This window comes from Silene latifolia, chromosome 2 (genome assembly GCF_048544455.1).
Source record: "Silene latifolia isolate original U9 population chromosome 2, ASM4854445v1, whole genome shotgun sequence".
NCBI classification, from domain to species: domain Eukaryota; kingdom Viridiplantae; phylum Streptophyta; class Magnoliopsida; order Caryophyllales; family Caryophyllaceae; genus Silene; species Silene latifolia.
In genome coordinates, this window is record NC_133527.1 from 42,980,337 (window position 1) to 42,995,818 (window position 15,482).

Below are 15,482 nucleotides of genomic sequence, written 5' to 3' on the forward strand. Positions count from 1 at the left end.
TTCACTATATTACTCATGGCGTAGTGGATAAAACTTGCACTTGTGAACATGAGTTCGCAGGTTCGAACCTCCACACTCCCTCCTTTCTTTTTTGGTCTTCTTTACTCCAAGTCGCCAAGGCTTGTGCACTTACACCCGTGTGATGTACTATTGATACATCGTTTTGAAATCCTCAATTTTTAATTTTATAATTTATATATTGTATATTTTAAGTGGAATTTGATCTATTATTGGAGTAATAATTTTTTTTTTTGTAATTTTTTGCTACCTATTTTTATTCTAAATGTTTATTTTTTGTTCAACTTATATCTATATAATTTAATTCCAAAATTTGAAATAGTAGAGCTCTAATTTCATACAGCTTTGCAAATTTCAAATAAATTATGTATATTACGTTCTATTTTAGATTGATGGAAGTATGGAGCGGTTTTGAAATCTACCAAAAAGATAAATTTTGTCAATATTCTTTTAGGTGTTCATCAAATAATTGTGAAAATATATGATATTTTTTTCGATAAAGTGATTGAAAAGTTTAAATTATCTCAAACTAATTAAAATTTAGGCCAATTCATTTCCATGTCACTTTGAATTTTACTTTTTATAAATTAAAATCAAATTTTCGCTGTATATACATTCCAATTTGACCGATCGGTTTGCTTTGTTGCTTCAGCTTTATCGACTCAGTTGAAAAGTGCACTCCCACTATATGAACCCTGGGTCCGCCACTGTTTATTATAATTACACTATTATTTGATAGTTAGCTCAAATGGTAAGAGTTCTCTTACTCCAACTAAGAGATCGGAGGTTCAATTCTTAAAGTCGACATAGTGCACTCATTTGAACCTTAAAAAAAAATTACTAAAATGTCATACTGCATGATCTAAATCCTCAAATCGCCACTGTAGTTACTCCCCGTATTTTTTGGTACAATTTAGTAATAATATATTTAAACGGAGTTTTATCATATTATTGTAAAAATTTATTTATGTTTTTTTTTACGGAGTTTATTGTCGTAATACGTTTTTTACTCATCAATAAAGTACATTTTGTCTATTATTTTCCATTTGCATACCCCGACCTTACAAAATTGTCTTCCGTCATTTTGTGGATCACCTTGATGTGGAAAAATAACTATGTTCAGGGAGGGAAACCATCACTATCAATCCAATGAGGGTAAAACAAAGTGAGAGCTTCATGAAATTCTAAGTCTTCATTCATACATCAGCTGAAAATTACATGAATATTTTGTACAGTTCCACTATATATGCACAATTTTTTTTTTTTTTCAAAAAAAAAAAGGAAGCTAAAAAATATAGCAATTATTATCATATTACAATAACAGTTTGTCTGAAGTAACATAATGAAACTGGTTAACATCAAGAAAATCAGGGATTTCAAACTTGATCATCTCACTACAATAGCTTTCCTTTTCATCTTCAGTCCCACTGGTGTAGGCATACGAAGTAGAATTCGAGCTTGAATTCAATTGAGTAAAGCTCGAAGATGGAGTAGACATAACTGATGGTGTGTAGCTCATGAAGTTTTGGTGTAACATAGATTCATCAGAGATGCAACTTGGGTCCACAAGAGTTTGATGAGAGCCATCATAGCCAAGATTTGAAGGGCCCATATTAACAAAACCATTACTCTGCCATTGCTCGAAGTTTTGAGCATCCAAGTTGGGAATATTTGTTGGGTATTGTTCAAAAGTAGGGTCCATTAATTGAGATTCGTTAAAAGGTGGTTCAACATTTGTATCACTTGTAGTTGTAGTTGTGGCAGTAGTCGTCATTGTAGTGGGAGTCGGGATTGGATTTTGGATTGGGATTTGGATTTGAGTACTCTGTGTCATTGTGTTACTGAAGCCATACTGTATATGAGAATTGTTGGAGAACGGCCCGTTTTCACGAAAATGTTCCATAAGAGAAGAATTCGGGTTTTGTCGTTGTGACGAAAGAAGGGAAGTGGCTAGTTTTAGGAGTTGTGGGTTAACAACAGGTTGTTGCAAGCCAAGCAATCTTGACATGTGCATTTGAGAAGATGTTATTGAATTGTTGAAGTGAGGTGAGTTAGCAAAGATGGAAGAGAGGTCAAGAAGGTCAAGGCGAGGGCTGTGGGTCACGGGATCGATTCCCATCCGAAGCAACCTCTTCCTAATATTTGTGTTCCAATAATTCTTGATTTCGTTGTCTGTTCTTCCTGGTAAGCGAGCAGCAATAGCCGACCATCTAAAACAGTCAAATAAAGAAGCAGGGATTAGTCTTAAAAAACAAGGTATCATTGTGATGATTGTGACTTGTTATCTTTTAGTGCATGAACCCATCTACATCTTTAAAAATGGTCCAAAGAAGGAAAAACTAGAAACTTGTTTGGACAAATCACAAAGCTTATTGTACACTTCTTCCTCAATCTGTATAATAACTAGAAAGTGAAAGAAAACTTACTTATTGCCTAAGATACTGTGTAGCTGAATTATAGACTCCTCTTCTTCAAATGAAAATCTTCCTCTCTTGATGTCTGGCCGTAGATAGTTCGTCCAACGAAGGCGGCAGCTCTTACCACATCTTTGAAGGCCTATATAACATTATAATAAAATAATGATTAGGTTCAAAGCTTCAAATTATGTTACCTCGACACTTCATAGCTCAATACTTGCAACATTTCAAAATATTTTTCTTTTTCACAAAACCCTTGTGTCCAATATCTCACTGATGCTAGATGAGTAATTTTTTTTTTTTTTTTTTTTGCTGTCAAATGAGGCGCAAAATCAACATAATATAGGAGGGGGATTCGAACCCGTGACCTATTGTCATGATACCTCAATTTTAACTAGTAGGCTAAGACTAGATGAATGAACGAAATGGCGAATATCGATAACCTACCGGCATTCTTAGGAAGAGTTCTCCAATTGCCATAACCATGGTTTTGAATGTAATCAACAAGTTTTTGGTCCTCCTCAGGAGTCCATGGACCCTTTTTGAGTCCATTTTTATCACAACAAGGTGCTCTCCCCATGGTAGTAATTAACAAGAAGTAATTTAAAAATGTGTTAAATAACAGCTTTTAAGAGACAGAGAGAGAAAGAGAGACTTAGAGATTGGGAAAACAAGGGCAAAAATGATGTAGGTCCGTAAAGAGGGTACAAGGGTATATAAAGGAGGAGAGTGTGACATACATGGGGAAGTCAACAGGGTTGGGTGCCGTCCTCTGTTTATAACATAGGCGACGTGTCCCTTCTTTTTGGAGAAATATTAGACCTCTTTAGATCACATAATCTCTCACTATCTCATACTAAATGTTATAATTAAAACATTAAAAAATCCCATAATCATACACACCTAAGTTGTATAATAATGATAATAGTACCATAAATATGGGATTAATATACAATAAAAAGTGGTACCGTATGTCACAGGTCATCATCATATGAGGATTAAGGAGACTCTCCTAAGCTTGCTTTCAGGATTCACATTAGCTGTCTGTAACCAACACACTTTGGCCACGTACCCCTTCACTTCAGTGTCAACTTACGCTTTTCCAATAAAAACTTTGTTGCATGTACTAAATTGGAGATTGGGTTGCATGGGTTTCAAGACGGGTAAGATCTTCCTCCTATTGTTCTAGTCCAACTGTTGAGAGCTAGAGGCTACTTCCCGCTTAATTAGTGAGGGTAAAATCTTGGTTGAATACCAGATATGCCGACTCATAAAAAAATGAATCCGATGTATTGAGTTTCCAACTTGGTCTGCCCCTCTCAATGAAAATGAAATGTCGAAATTGAGCCGCTATTAGCCTATGAAGAGCGTGGATAACATCTTCTTGCTCACCCTCTTTTTAAAGGAGCGGGAAGGGACCGTGTTGTCCAATTAAACAAAATCTATAGAAATCCCCAAGCCCTAAACCCTAACAATGCCATATACCACCAAATCACCCACATCATCACCCTCCTCGACAACAAAACCTTCATCCGCTCCATTCTTACGCTTTCCTTCTGTTTTCCGCCTCCCCTTCTCGCTTTTCCGCTTTCCTTTCCTTGCCTTGACAGTAATATTAATATGAGTTGAACTTATAAGAGCTAAACTGAACTTATAGCCTTATAGGAGTTGAGCTGAATTTGCTGAAACTGAGCTAAAGTTATTAGAGCTGAGCTGAAATAATAGATGCTGAGTTAAACTTAAGTGAGTTGAAATTATATCGGAAAGAACAAAGCCATTCTCTATGTTAATACTATACTAAACTTCCCTTTACTTTTTATTTGTTTAACCTCATATGGATTGTTCCATAGACGATACATTTTAATCGTGTTTTTAGGCAATCAATTTTATTGTTCACATCGAGTACAAAAGTATTTCTTCCACAATGGGAACAAGCTGTTATAAGTTCAACCATATAAAGAATTGGAACATTAAACCCAACATGTAAATTTAGGAAAATAAGAATTATAGGTATTTCAGATCTTCGTAGACTTAAAAGCACAACAAAGAACTTAAGATTTATGACAATTTGAACATTTGATGTCGTTTTTCTAAAAACAAGCGGAAAGGAGAAAATTTTGCATATTAGAGCAACGATAATGACAAGCAATTGCTTGAAATTGTTTTTGGCAAATGGTCCACATTCTCTTTTTTCTATTTGTATTTTCTTCTACCTTCTTATTGTTTTATTGTCAAGCTATCCAGCATGACAAAGCTAATTTGCTTAATCAAGCAACACCACTAAAATTGCTCTAATCAGCTTGAATCTTAAAGACCTAGATTGTATGTAATGTATCAAAGTGAGACTTCTCTCTGTAAAACAGTTATATACATACAACCTAGTCAGTAAAACTGTCACTAAATGAAAAATAAAATATTACTCCCTCCGTCCCAACAAATTCTTTACAGTTTTATTCACTTGTGAGGAGTACTTTAATAAAACGTAAAAAATCTGTTGAGACGGAGGTAGTAAATATTAAATATAAACAATCACTAAGTCAGTGACAATAATAGAAGGCGGCCATCCAAGGAAAATATTGCCTTGATTTAATGTTTCAGAGTAGAGCTGGCTCTTCTTTCTTTGACCAGATTTCTCAACACTATTATTTTTTTGACATCTATTATTAATGTAAAACAGAGCTGCAAAGCATTTTTGTTCACGAGCTAGTCATTTTCTATGAATAATATCATCACTTTGTAGCATATTCTCATCAACGCTCTAACCCAAGCCAGTGCAAGGATGCAAGCCAATAACATACTCTATAAATTTATTGCACAGTCAGTCGGTCACTGTCACTGGTTGCAGCGGTGATGAGTATCATGCAAAAAACTAAAATTGTCCACGAAATTATGAAATAAGAGAGATCTTAAACAAGGTAAATAAACCTTAATTTACACCGAACACCCGCCATCCTTCAACTTTTAGACAATAGTGATTTTAGTTTTGAACGACATTTCATACGCAAGCGTATTATATCAGTTGCTTTCTTTAAATCCGGTCACATGGACATTCAAAATCTCTATAAAACTGATCATGAAATGGGGTCATAATCCAATTTAATACCATGAATAATGATCGTAAGAGTTGTCCAACCTCCAAAGTCGTGGACAAATTATAACAAGGCAGCAGCCAATGAGAGACGGATTTCGCAAGTCAAATACAACAGAGACAAAAACCATGTAGCCCTCTAAAATTTTCAAATAAACCAACTGCAGAATTAAACAATGTGGTAGGGTAACCAAAGAGCAAATAATAAGAATTCCCACGGTAAAAGTGTCCCTAATCCAATCAACAGGCATTACCAAAACAAAGACCGTACCTCTTTTCATAGAATAGTCTTCTCTCCACTCTAGATGTAGGATTTGCCAATGAATCCATAAATTCAACTGCTAAACGACATAAAAAAAAGAGTATCAATATGCATTCATATTGCTTTTCAATAATTTATTTACCATTTACAAATAAAAAGACTGCACAAAAAAGAGAATTCTCTAATACCAGATTAAACAATTCAAGACACATCCTTCAATCAATAGTAGCAAAACATGAGAACGCCAAGAACTGACATGATTGAGCAAACAAATTCAACGATTTAGATTATTTATTATAGACTCCACCACGAGCTTTATTTTCTTTAAGAAAAAATCTTAAAAATCTACAAAGCAGGGCAGTAAATATTTTCAAGACAATTTTCAAAAGAATGTAACCTTTATCCTTTTTCTAGAAGGATGGAAGTGTAAAGCATCATAAGGAAATTTAAACAATGCTAAATATGGTGTAGAATTAATATTCAGCCCAAATTTGTGGCCATTTAAAATGCATTTTTCTGTTCCAACCTTCATTAAAATTATATCACTGTTTGTAGCAAAATAACCAACAATGGTGGTAACATGGTGCTGCCTCAATGCATGAGACAGCTTTACTGTCACTGTGTGTCATCTACATTTCGAACTGTTACGACTACATAATTTTAAGAGGTCACTAAATAGTTAATACGGAGTAATTGGAGAATACTACTTTCAAACTTAAGCTCAAAGACCTTTAATAATTGAAGCCTGGAAAATGTACGAAGAATATATCTCTGCATTATCACAAATAATCAAATAATATTGTTGTAGGCCATCAACTGTACAACAGTTCAATTTCATACTCCCTTCATCCCAATCATTTGTTTACCTTTGATTAAAATACCCCTCACCGAGAATAAAAAGGTAAACAAATAAATGGAACAGAAGGCGTATTATACATCTCATTCAATGGTACCAACAGCAATTATGTAAGACCAATCGCCTCATTATTAAGATGCAATTATCATTCCATAAAATGATAAAATATCCTTATAATAAAAAGCGTTTTTACAAAGAAAGAAATGTGGCCTCCACACATTCCATCCAATAAGTAGTTGAAGAAAGGGAAGGGAGAGAGTAATTGAGAAGGAAAAAAATTGCAGTTGACAATTTGAGATGCAACAAGAACCAAAACCAATAAGATACCTTCGGCTCAAATGTTTGAGTTTCCCAATACACTTTGAAAAGCAGAATGAAAGTAACACTTTGTCCAATTAAATGTTTCCACAATGCAAGCAAATTCAAAATCCTCTTAGAGCAACATATAATAGGATTTGTACTTCATTATTGTTAAAAATAGATGACAAATGGAAAAATTTCTACATGATTAACCATTGTTAGTAAGCAATGTATCAATATGATACTATTTGTATGAAAATATTCGAGGTACATCCTAATGAATTAAGTTAGCAGGAATTTACTGCAATTTCATTTATTGGTAGCATCAAGAATTTACTGGCCGAAGACCTCTCCAGTGACACAAATTATTGAGTAAGACTGTTTTACATAGAGGTCTATCTACGAATTTTATATGTTTTAAAAACACACTATTTGCAAATGACCAATAATGCATTAACGGGCTCCTACCACAATTCATATCTGCACATCTTCGTTTATACACACATATCTAGGCCAAATAGCCAAATTGGTAAATAAAGAGAAGGGTTCTCGCCAGATTGGTAAAAAAACTTTCGTATTCGCCAAATTGGTAAAAAAAGTTGGCACTTGCTACCAAATTGGTAAAAAAACCCTTATGCGACAAATCGGTAAGAAAAGTGATGGTAATCGTACAAATCGACGTTTAGAAGTAAATATAAAACTACAACCTTAATTTCTTTGATTTTTTATTTTCGGGTTTAATACGAATTAATTCGAGTTGAGTTAATATCCTATCGACTCGATTTTGTTACACTTTTAATTTTCTGGAACTAGATGCGATTTTTTTTTTTGTTAAAAAAAAAAGATAATAAATTAAGTAACCGATAAAACCTTTCAACTCGATTTTGTTACCGTCACTTCTAATTGGTATAAGTAAACAATCTGATTAATACAAACTAGTGTAGAGCCCGTGCTACAACACGTTATTTTTTAGTTTTGTTTTATAAAGAGACATTTTATTAAATTAATTGTATAAATTAACTGTACTTACAGTTTAATGTTATAATGTACTAATATATCTTATTAAGAAGTAGAAAATGAAAGTTTAGTATCATCAAGAGACACTTTAAGTTAAGTTATTTTTGTTTTAAACTATTTTTACTTTAGTATAAAAAAATAACTCTATAATGCTCTATCATTGCATGAAACTAATTTATGACATTAAAATACAATTAAGTGATGTAAAATCTAATTAAAATGCATATTAACCTTATAACGAAAATAGTACACCACGCATTTAAAAAGACGATTTACAAATAATTAAACTAATATTTTTGTTTATTTCTAATAAAAAAATACTTAAAAAATGTCACGTCCTTGAAAAAAACACCATATTTAGAGAGTAACTGTTGAAGGATAATATAAGAAGCAGATTTATGTAATTTCAGAGTGTAAGTGATGAACAATAATTAAAGTAAAGCTTGCATAAGAAGCAGATTTGGGTAATTTTAGAATATAACTAATGAAGAAATAATATTTATGGAAATGATTGCATAATAAATTAGAGATAGTGATTATTTCTTGTAAATGAGGTAAACGATAAATAAATATAATTTTGTTATTGTTTCCATATATAGTTCGAGCATATGTTTAGGCGGGAAAACTACTAAGAGTTTTATTCTCTTAATAGTAAGGGAGATTGGTATAAATATAAAAATTAATGGTGGATTGGGTTAGAAAATAAGCCGCGTATATTTTTTGTGCTTTTTAATTTGCTAATTTTTTAATTAAAATTTTATATTACTTTCTTTATGACTATGTAGTCTGTCCCAATGATTTGGTAAACAAATGAGTGAGATGGGGGAGAATATTTCATAACCTTGAATTTAGTTAATTCGGCAAAATTACAATATCACTTCTTCTAAGACATTAGGGTCGTACAATTTTTTCTTTTCATTTTAGGCTTGAACGTTGCTTACCCGAACTTTTTATTCATATGGCACATAAGGATTTTTTTACCAATTTGGTTTAAGTCTCAACTTTTTTTACCAATTTGGTAGCAAGTGTCAACTTTATTTACCAATTTGGCGAATATGAAAGTTTTTTTACCAATTTGGCAAGAACCCTCCACTTTATTTACCAATTTGGCTATTTGGCCCACATATCTAAGTAAGGCATTAGCCAAAATGCCTCAGATGTGCCTTGTGCCATGGTTTAAAATCTCGTTCGATAGTTTCGTATTGGCCGAGATTAATCACTATGGGAGGCCGCCGACGAGATATACCGAGTAAATTTAAAATAGGAAAGAATCAGCCGAAACAACCGATGAAAAACACTTAGATGTCCGAGTTATAACTTGCACGGGCAAAAGTTGTAATGAAAATCACTAAAACATTGTATAATATTGTCCAAATTAATTATTCTAAATAGATTAATCTTAACTTGATATGAAATAGACAACATATGATCAAATATCAACAAAATTTTAAAATAAACATCACCAAGATAACGGTGACTTGGACTGCGACGGCCGAGTCGAGGATGATTCCGCGACGCGTTACCCCAACCGATACCGCGATTTAAAACCATGGCTTGTGCCCTTGTATATAAGGCACAATTAGTGTGACGTACTACTATGCAACAAGCCAACAACTAGCGAGGCGCACTACTATGCATTTACCATATTTGTTTGCTTAATATCATTATATTATTCCTTTCTCTTGGCCAAATTATCCTTAACTTTACCTCTATACATGTTAGCCCTATTTGAGATCTAAAATATGGTATTGTTGCATAGATTTTCATTTTCAAAATACAAATTTGTTTGCAAAGATAGGGGCCATAGTGTTCCTCATGTCTATAAGGCACGTATCCTCACCTTACCCCTTGGACCTCGATTCACCTCATGCCCTTTAAAACAACTTGAATAAACACATTTTATTGAGTCCTTTGACTTATTTCATCCTATTCCAAAGAGAGAAAGTAGCTATAAAGCCAGTAATAGCCCCCAATAACAAGGGCTTGGAAGGGAAATGCATGAGTAGCTCACTATGTGACTTAATATAATGTCATTTGAGACATTCAGTTGCTTTCCAAAAGAAATAAGGTGTATTATGAAAAAAAGTGTATTACTAGAGCATTAGATCAAAAGAAGTGAGAACTATTCAGAAAAACGCTAAGCTCCACACACACGCACTATGACACAGTCAGACAGAGGAGTTGATCAGTAGTTGATCAGTTAATGTCATGCACTTAAATCTTCTAGTTGATGAGTGTCACTGGTCACTTGCTCCTTTTTTTCTTCTTGTTGATAGTCAGGGCCTATTCTTGGGCATAAACTCGATTGTAACTTTGAACATTGACACAATCTTTTTCATTGATCTATGACATCTATCACTGATTCGAGGAGATGAAAATGCTAGCGAATAGATCATAACTTCAGTTGGCCATCAAGTCCAAGAACAAAGATTGGTGATCAAAAAGCAGTTTCGTTTAATGACCACCTAATCAACAATAATTTGCCACCTTTAAAATATTGCATTATTCCTTTCAAAGAAAATTTTACATTTTTGCGTCAAATCTAACAGGTGGCATGGTATATACGTATATATGACGTACATCACAGTTTCAGGATGGCTCCAACCTCCAAATTTGTATTTATCTGGAAATTTTATAATTTTGTATGTCAATGAAGACATGTGAACAGTGTACATGCGCATCAAAGATCATGTGCAAAAGTGTCCTATCTAGCCTTTTCTTCCCAAGATAAGACATAGTCAAACATTATTTTAAGTCCACAAATTCTCATTATAGACGGACACTATCCGTCTATACGTATAGACGGATACCATTTTCCCTCACAAAATACCCATTTGCCATAAAGTGGAAAGCACATAGGAGGTGCCCCACCTTGTCCCCCTACCCATTTTATTAGAGGTCTTTACCCGTCTGTTCGCCCCACCCGTCTATACCAAGACCTATTGTTTTAAGTCTACTGAGATTTGCTTCATGTGTCTTCTTCTTAAAATTTTGCAATACGTGTTATAGCAAGCTCTACCACACAATTCCAAGCCCTTGTTAATCTTTTAATGCTTGTCAGTTTTAGCATAGAATGAGATTAATAATTCTATATTTTAGCATAGAATGAGATTAATAATTCTATATGATAGCCAAAGATCAGCATAAACTAAATTACAGTATGATTGATGACACACATTGGCTTGACATTATGCAAATGCCTTAATGGTTGTGATTAGGGAGACAATACGGATTATAATAACAGCAGTTTCAAAGAGCAGAGAATAATATATGGTTTAAAATTACAACTCATACTTGATTCGGTATTAGCTTTGTCTTAACTCTAGCGCTTGCTTATGTATGGTTTACCCCAATGAGCGACTAATATTTTATAAAATGTCTAGCTGAGGTGTAGGTATTAGGTAAATTAATCAAATAATGCCTAAGTTTATGTACTGTTATGAGCTGTTCAGTAGCTTCAACATTTGTTGATTATTTGTCCAAGGAGAATTATTAACAGCTTTAACAATTATATTATGGAGCTATATTGGGATATGAGATCCAAACAACCAATAGATTGTGTACAAGTTCATACCATTAAAAGCAATCCATGCATATTGTTTATTAGTATGTGGTCAGAAATATAATCTAATCCAATGAACTAATAGTAAAATGGGAATCAGCAATGACAGAAGCTTAGCCTACTAATAAAATAGAGATGCAGAGGAAGACAAAATGTACTGACCGTTGAGAAGAACTGTCCTGATACTGAAGACTTGAAGGACACTCATTTGTCCACCTAGCCATTGTTAAGACACGTGGATAGAATAGATTGGAGCATCAGTGGTCCCAATGATGATTAAACTCGAGCCCTTTTCAATGCTGAACAGCTTAAAACCTGCAATTTCAGATGGCATATCATGCTCATTACACTTCGTAAACACTCTTATTATTTGACATTATCCCAAACTCCTCTATTGGTCAATTCAATGGAATTATCCCTTCTCTAATTCCGGAATCTAAGATGTCTTAGTGACTACAACATATGGTCTACCTAAATAACCTTCATCATTTTTCATTTACCATACCAAATGATCTGCCTCACCTGCTCCGCCAAATATTTGTGTTAAAAACGAATGAGATAACTCCAAAGAATAGAATGAGCTAAATTTTTGGGTACCTAAGCCAAATGACAGATGCATACTTTTTGACTGTTCTGGTTAATTGAAGCTTCTGGCTGAGACGAGCATGTTAAATGACAATAAAACTCAAGGGAAAGTTTGTTAGCTTACTTTTGCACGGCTTTTTTTAGCATTCTGTTAATTTGATAACTCACGTTCAACCTTAGTTGGATGAAAGAAACGTTAACAGATTTGCACATTGGAGGTATTGACCTAAATTGTTTCCGCTCGAAACACATACGCAAAAAGATATTGATGTAAGAATATTGTGGGTTTGCTCACCCATTTCAAACCCACCATCTAAAAAAGCAGCCTGTAAACTATACATAAATCAAACAATAATCATTTATACATTTATCATTATTATATTACCTCAAGAAACAGCTTCTTCCAAATCCGTTAACAATACCTGACTGCAATTCTGCAAACGGTAGTAGCTGCCTTAACATTAAATGTACTAATTAGGCAATCATTGGTCTGTTATTCGGGTTGTGGGGTAAACAAATAGATAAAATCTCACTATACAGCCAAAATAATATGTAGCTCCCTGAACTTTTAGTAAAATTATTAAATACATCGTTTATCAAAATTCGTCTTTGGTTCAACCAAATATTGCACACATAATTACCTCCCCGTATTCAAGAAGTTTACTTGATCAATTTTAAGATGTTAAACACACTTCTTTGTAATGCAAGGAGTCACTCAACAAATTGTTAGTTCAATAATGAGAGAAAGACAATGAGGGAAAAAGTTAAGCGTAATTAAAAAAGAAAGACACGCTTAATCACCATAATGTCATCATTTGGAGCCTGTTCATGATAAGTAAATTTTAAAATCTCTCATATGTGCAGAGGCGTAGAGCAATGTTATTTGATGTTTATCTAGGCTATAAGTGCACCATGGTCATAAAACAGCTAAAGCTTCTAAGCTAGCTGGTTTTGCGAAAAACTGAAAATCAGAATTAGAAAGCAATCCATTCAACTTCTTCAAAAGATTGCCAAAAATGACCTTCGAAACAGACAATAAGGTGCACGAGCTATGGCAATCTTGTCACCAAAAATGTAACATTATTAAATCCACATCATTGTAACCAGAAGCTTCCCCCTTGGATTTATCAACTTGTAAGTTTGTTCTGATTTATCCCTTTTAGTCTCTGGAACATCACATTTATCCAACCACCGTACTTAATAAACATAATCAAATCACCTGCTTCGCCAAGAACACTTGGGCTTTAAAACTTGGCATATTAAACCAATTGTTTACTTGACAAGTTGACAGAACATAACTACATATCCAGCATTTCATTGGCAGACAGGATTTCCGAATAAAGTTAAATCACTAAGAAGGGATTGGTCGCCAAAGAAAAAAAAATTAACAAGATGTTGTGTGCCTAGTTGTTAACAACGGACTGACAGAGTATGTTGCATTCACTCGTCAATTTTGTAGCCATACCATGTCTGATGAACCCTCAATGTTACGAGTATGAAATCTTTGCCTAGCACTTAAGAGCTCGACACATCTCCTTGTACTATGCAATGATGGAAAGGCTTGCAGGACAAAAGAAGCGAAAGATATATGACACATAGTATGAATTTTTACGATCTTAAATCATTGTTTCATACATCTTTGCAATTCACTTTAGATAATCTCACTAATTCATATATCTAATCAAATATATGAATTTTTACCCGTATCCTCATACTAGGTCAAAATCTTTATACCTCAAAATTTGAAAAATTATGAATCCGACACATGGAAATATAAATGTACACAAGTCCAGAGAACATAGATTCCTACTCAATCCTTTAAAAATCCGAGTAACCTACGTTACAAATTTCATTTGGATCATTCGAAAATAACATCTATGTGTTGCTAATACATAGGAAATGTTGTTCCCTGCAATTTGTGCGAGCCAAGCCTTTGAAATACTGAGGTAGTGTTGTGTAAGTAGCAGAACATTCATAAAATAAGGACAACACTCGCTTGGGATGGGGGTAATTGTTACTAGGGTAATAGAGACTAAATGAACTAAAAAATGGAGGAAAATGATGGTGGTTGGAGATAAAAATAGGGAAAGATAGTGTAATAACCCCTCCATTACGAGAGTAATAGTTACCCCCTCCCCTAAGTAATGTATTACCTCCATATGGAGGTAGTAATTCCTCTCTCACCTCCACTTTCCACCCTCCACAACCACCACTAGCCACCAATATCCTCCCATTTCTTCTTGTTTTAGCCTTCATTACTCCGGCAATAATTACCCCCATACCAAGTGAGCCCTAGAGAACAGCGCGGTTAGATGGATTACAAACTTTACACGATTTTGTATAATGACTATGCATTGCCCATACATCTTTACACTTAAAATTCAATAGTAAAATTGAGAAAGTGTAGTTAAGCATAGCATTCAACGATGACATCACATAATACCAAACTAGAGCCACATAAGACCAAAAATGGAGCCTAATCAATTAATCATAGAAAGTGTTACATCACTCAATCACTAAAAGCAAAAAGATAGATACAAATACAATGTAATTTGGTATAATCTTGCATCAACTATCACATCACATACCACCAACAATAAGGTCAAATTAACATAAATACAAGTGAACTACATTTTAAAATTACTTAATTGACTGAAATTCCTGATTAACCAAACCTTTCAATTACGTGTCGTCCGAAAATCGCAAAACTCAACAGTTCTCCCGATTAATAAACTTAATCGACATCATATGCTTCAATCCAAAACGCCGGAATCGAAATGAAAAATTATTATAAAAAGCGATGATTATGATATTAATGTAACTTATATCAAGCAAGAATTAAATGAATAACGATTAAGAAACAAACCTTAAATTCCGCCAAATATCGGACGATTGAGACATGCGAAATTGCGAGGTGAATTGAAGATAACAAGCGTGAAATTTCGTCGGAAAATTAGCTGGATTAGAATTTACAAGACACGTGTAGCTTAGAATCAATAGCGTGTAAGATTAGAAAAATTAAAAGAGCGACAAAATTAGGTTTTCGGCGATGATTTTGAAATTTCTCGAGAATTTGGGATAAGAGTGGGGAAAATGGCGGGAAGACAATCGGTTGTCGACGTGGGTTTACATTGTACGGGATTTCGGTTGTCATTTCACTCACATGTGGCCAAGCAAGTTTAGGTCCACACCAAAAAATGGAGCGAATTGAATTATTCGGTCTGATTTGAACTCGAACCGGATTCATTTAGGTTTGATTTTCGATTCTCATTTTTTGAAGTTTCTATTTTTGGTCCAGTCTAGTCCAAAATCAATGAATTTTGTTATTTTGATCCGAACCGATTGAACCCCGAAATTTAGGTGATTTGTGACTAATT

General features: G+C 33.9%; 1 protein-coding gene across 3 annotated transcripts; it reads right to left on the minus strand.

Moving 5' to 3' along the window:
- Positions 1-1,195: 1,195 nt before the first annotated feature.
- LOC141642663 (transcription factor MYB102-like) lies at positions 1,196-15,156 on the minus strand. Of its 3 annotated transcripts, none has more exons than XM_074451523.1 (6): positions 14,972-15,156; positions 12,491-12,539; positions 11,683-11,835; positions 5,795-5,861; positions 2,445-2,574; positions 1,196-2,228 (listed from the first exon to the last, which is right to left on the minus strand). In XM_074451523.1, exons 4-6 carry the CDS (start codon positions 5,802-5,804, stop codon positions 1,331-1,333), a joined length of 1,038 nt encoding a protein of 345 aa, XP_074307624.1. In that variant the 5' UTR covers positions 5,805-5,861; positions 11,683-11,835; positions 12,491-12,539; positions 14,972-15,156; the 3' UTR covers positions 1,196-1,330. The 3 variants fall into 3 exon arrangements, with proteins under 3 accessions (XP_074307624.1, XP_074307623.1, XP_074307625.1); XM_074451522.1 differs by having other exon boundaries at positions 2,883-5,864; XM_074451524.1 differs by lacking the exons at positions 12,491-12,539; positions 14,972-15,156 and having other exon boundaries at positions 5,795-5,864; positions 11,683-11,807.
- Positions 15,157-15,482: the final 326 nt, after the last annotated feature.

Coding starts and splice junctions, on each gene's coding strand:
- LOC141642663 (XM_074451522.1), bottom strand. CDS start 3,015: ATGGGGAGAGCACCTTGTTGTGATAAAAATGGACTCAAAAAGGGTCCA. Junction 2,575..2,882: donor AACTCTTCCTAAGAATGCCG/GTAGGTTATCGA, acceptor AATGTTATATAG/GCCTTCAAAGATGTGGTAAG. Junction 2,229..2,444: donor CACAGTATCTTAGGCAATAA/GTAAGTTTTCTT, acceptor TGACTGTTTTAG/ATGGTCGGCTATTGCTGCTC.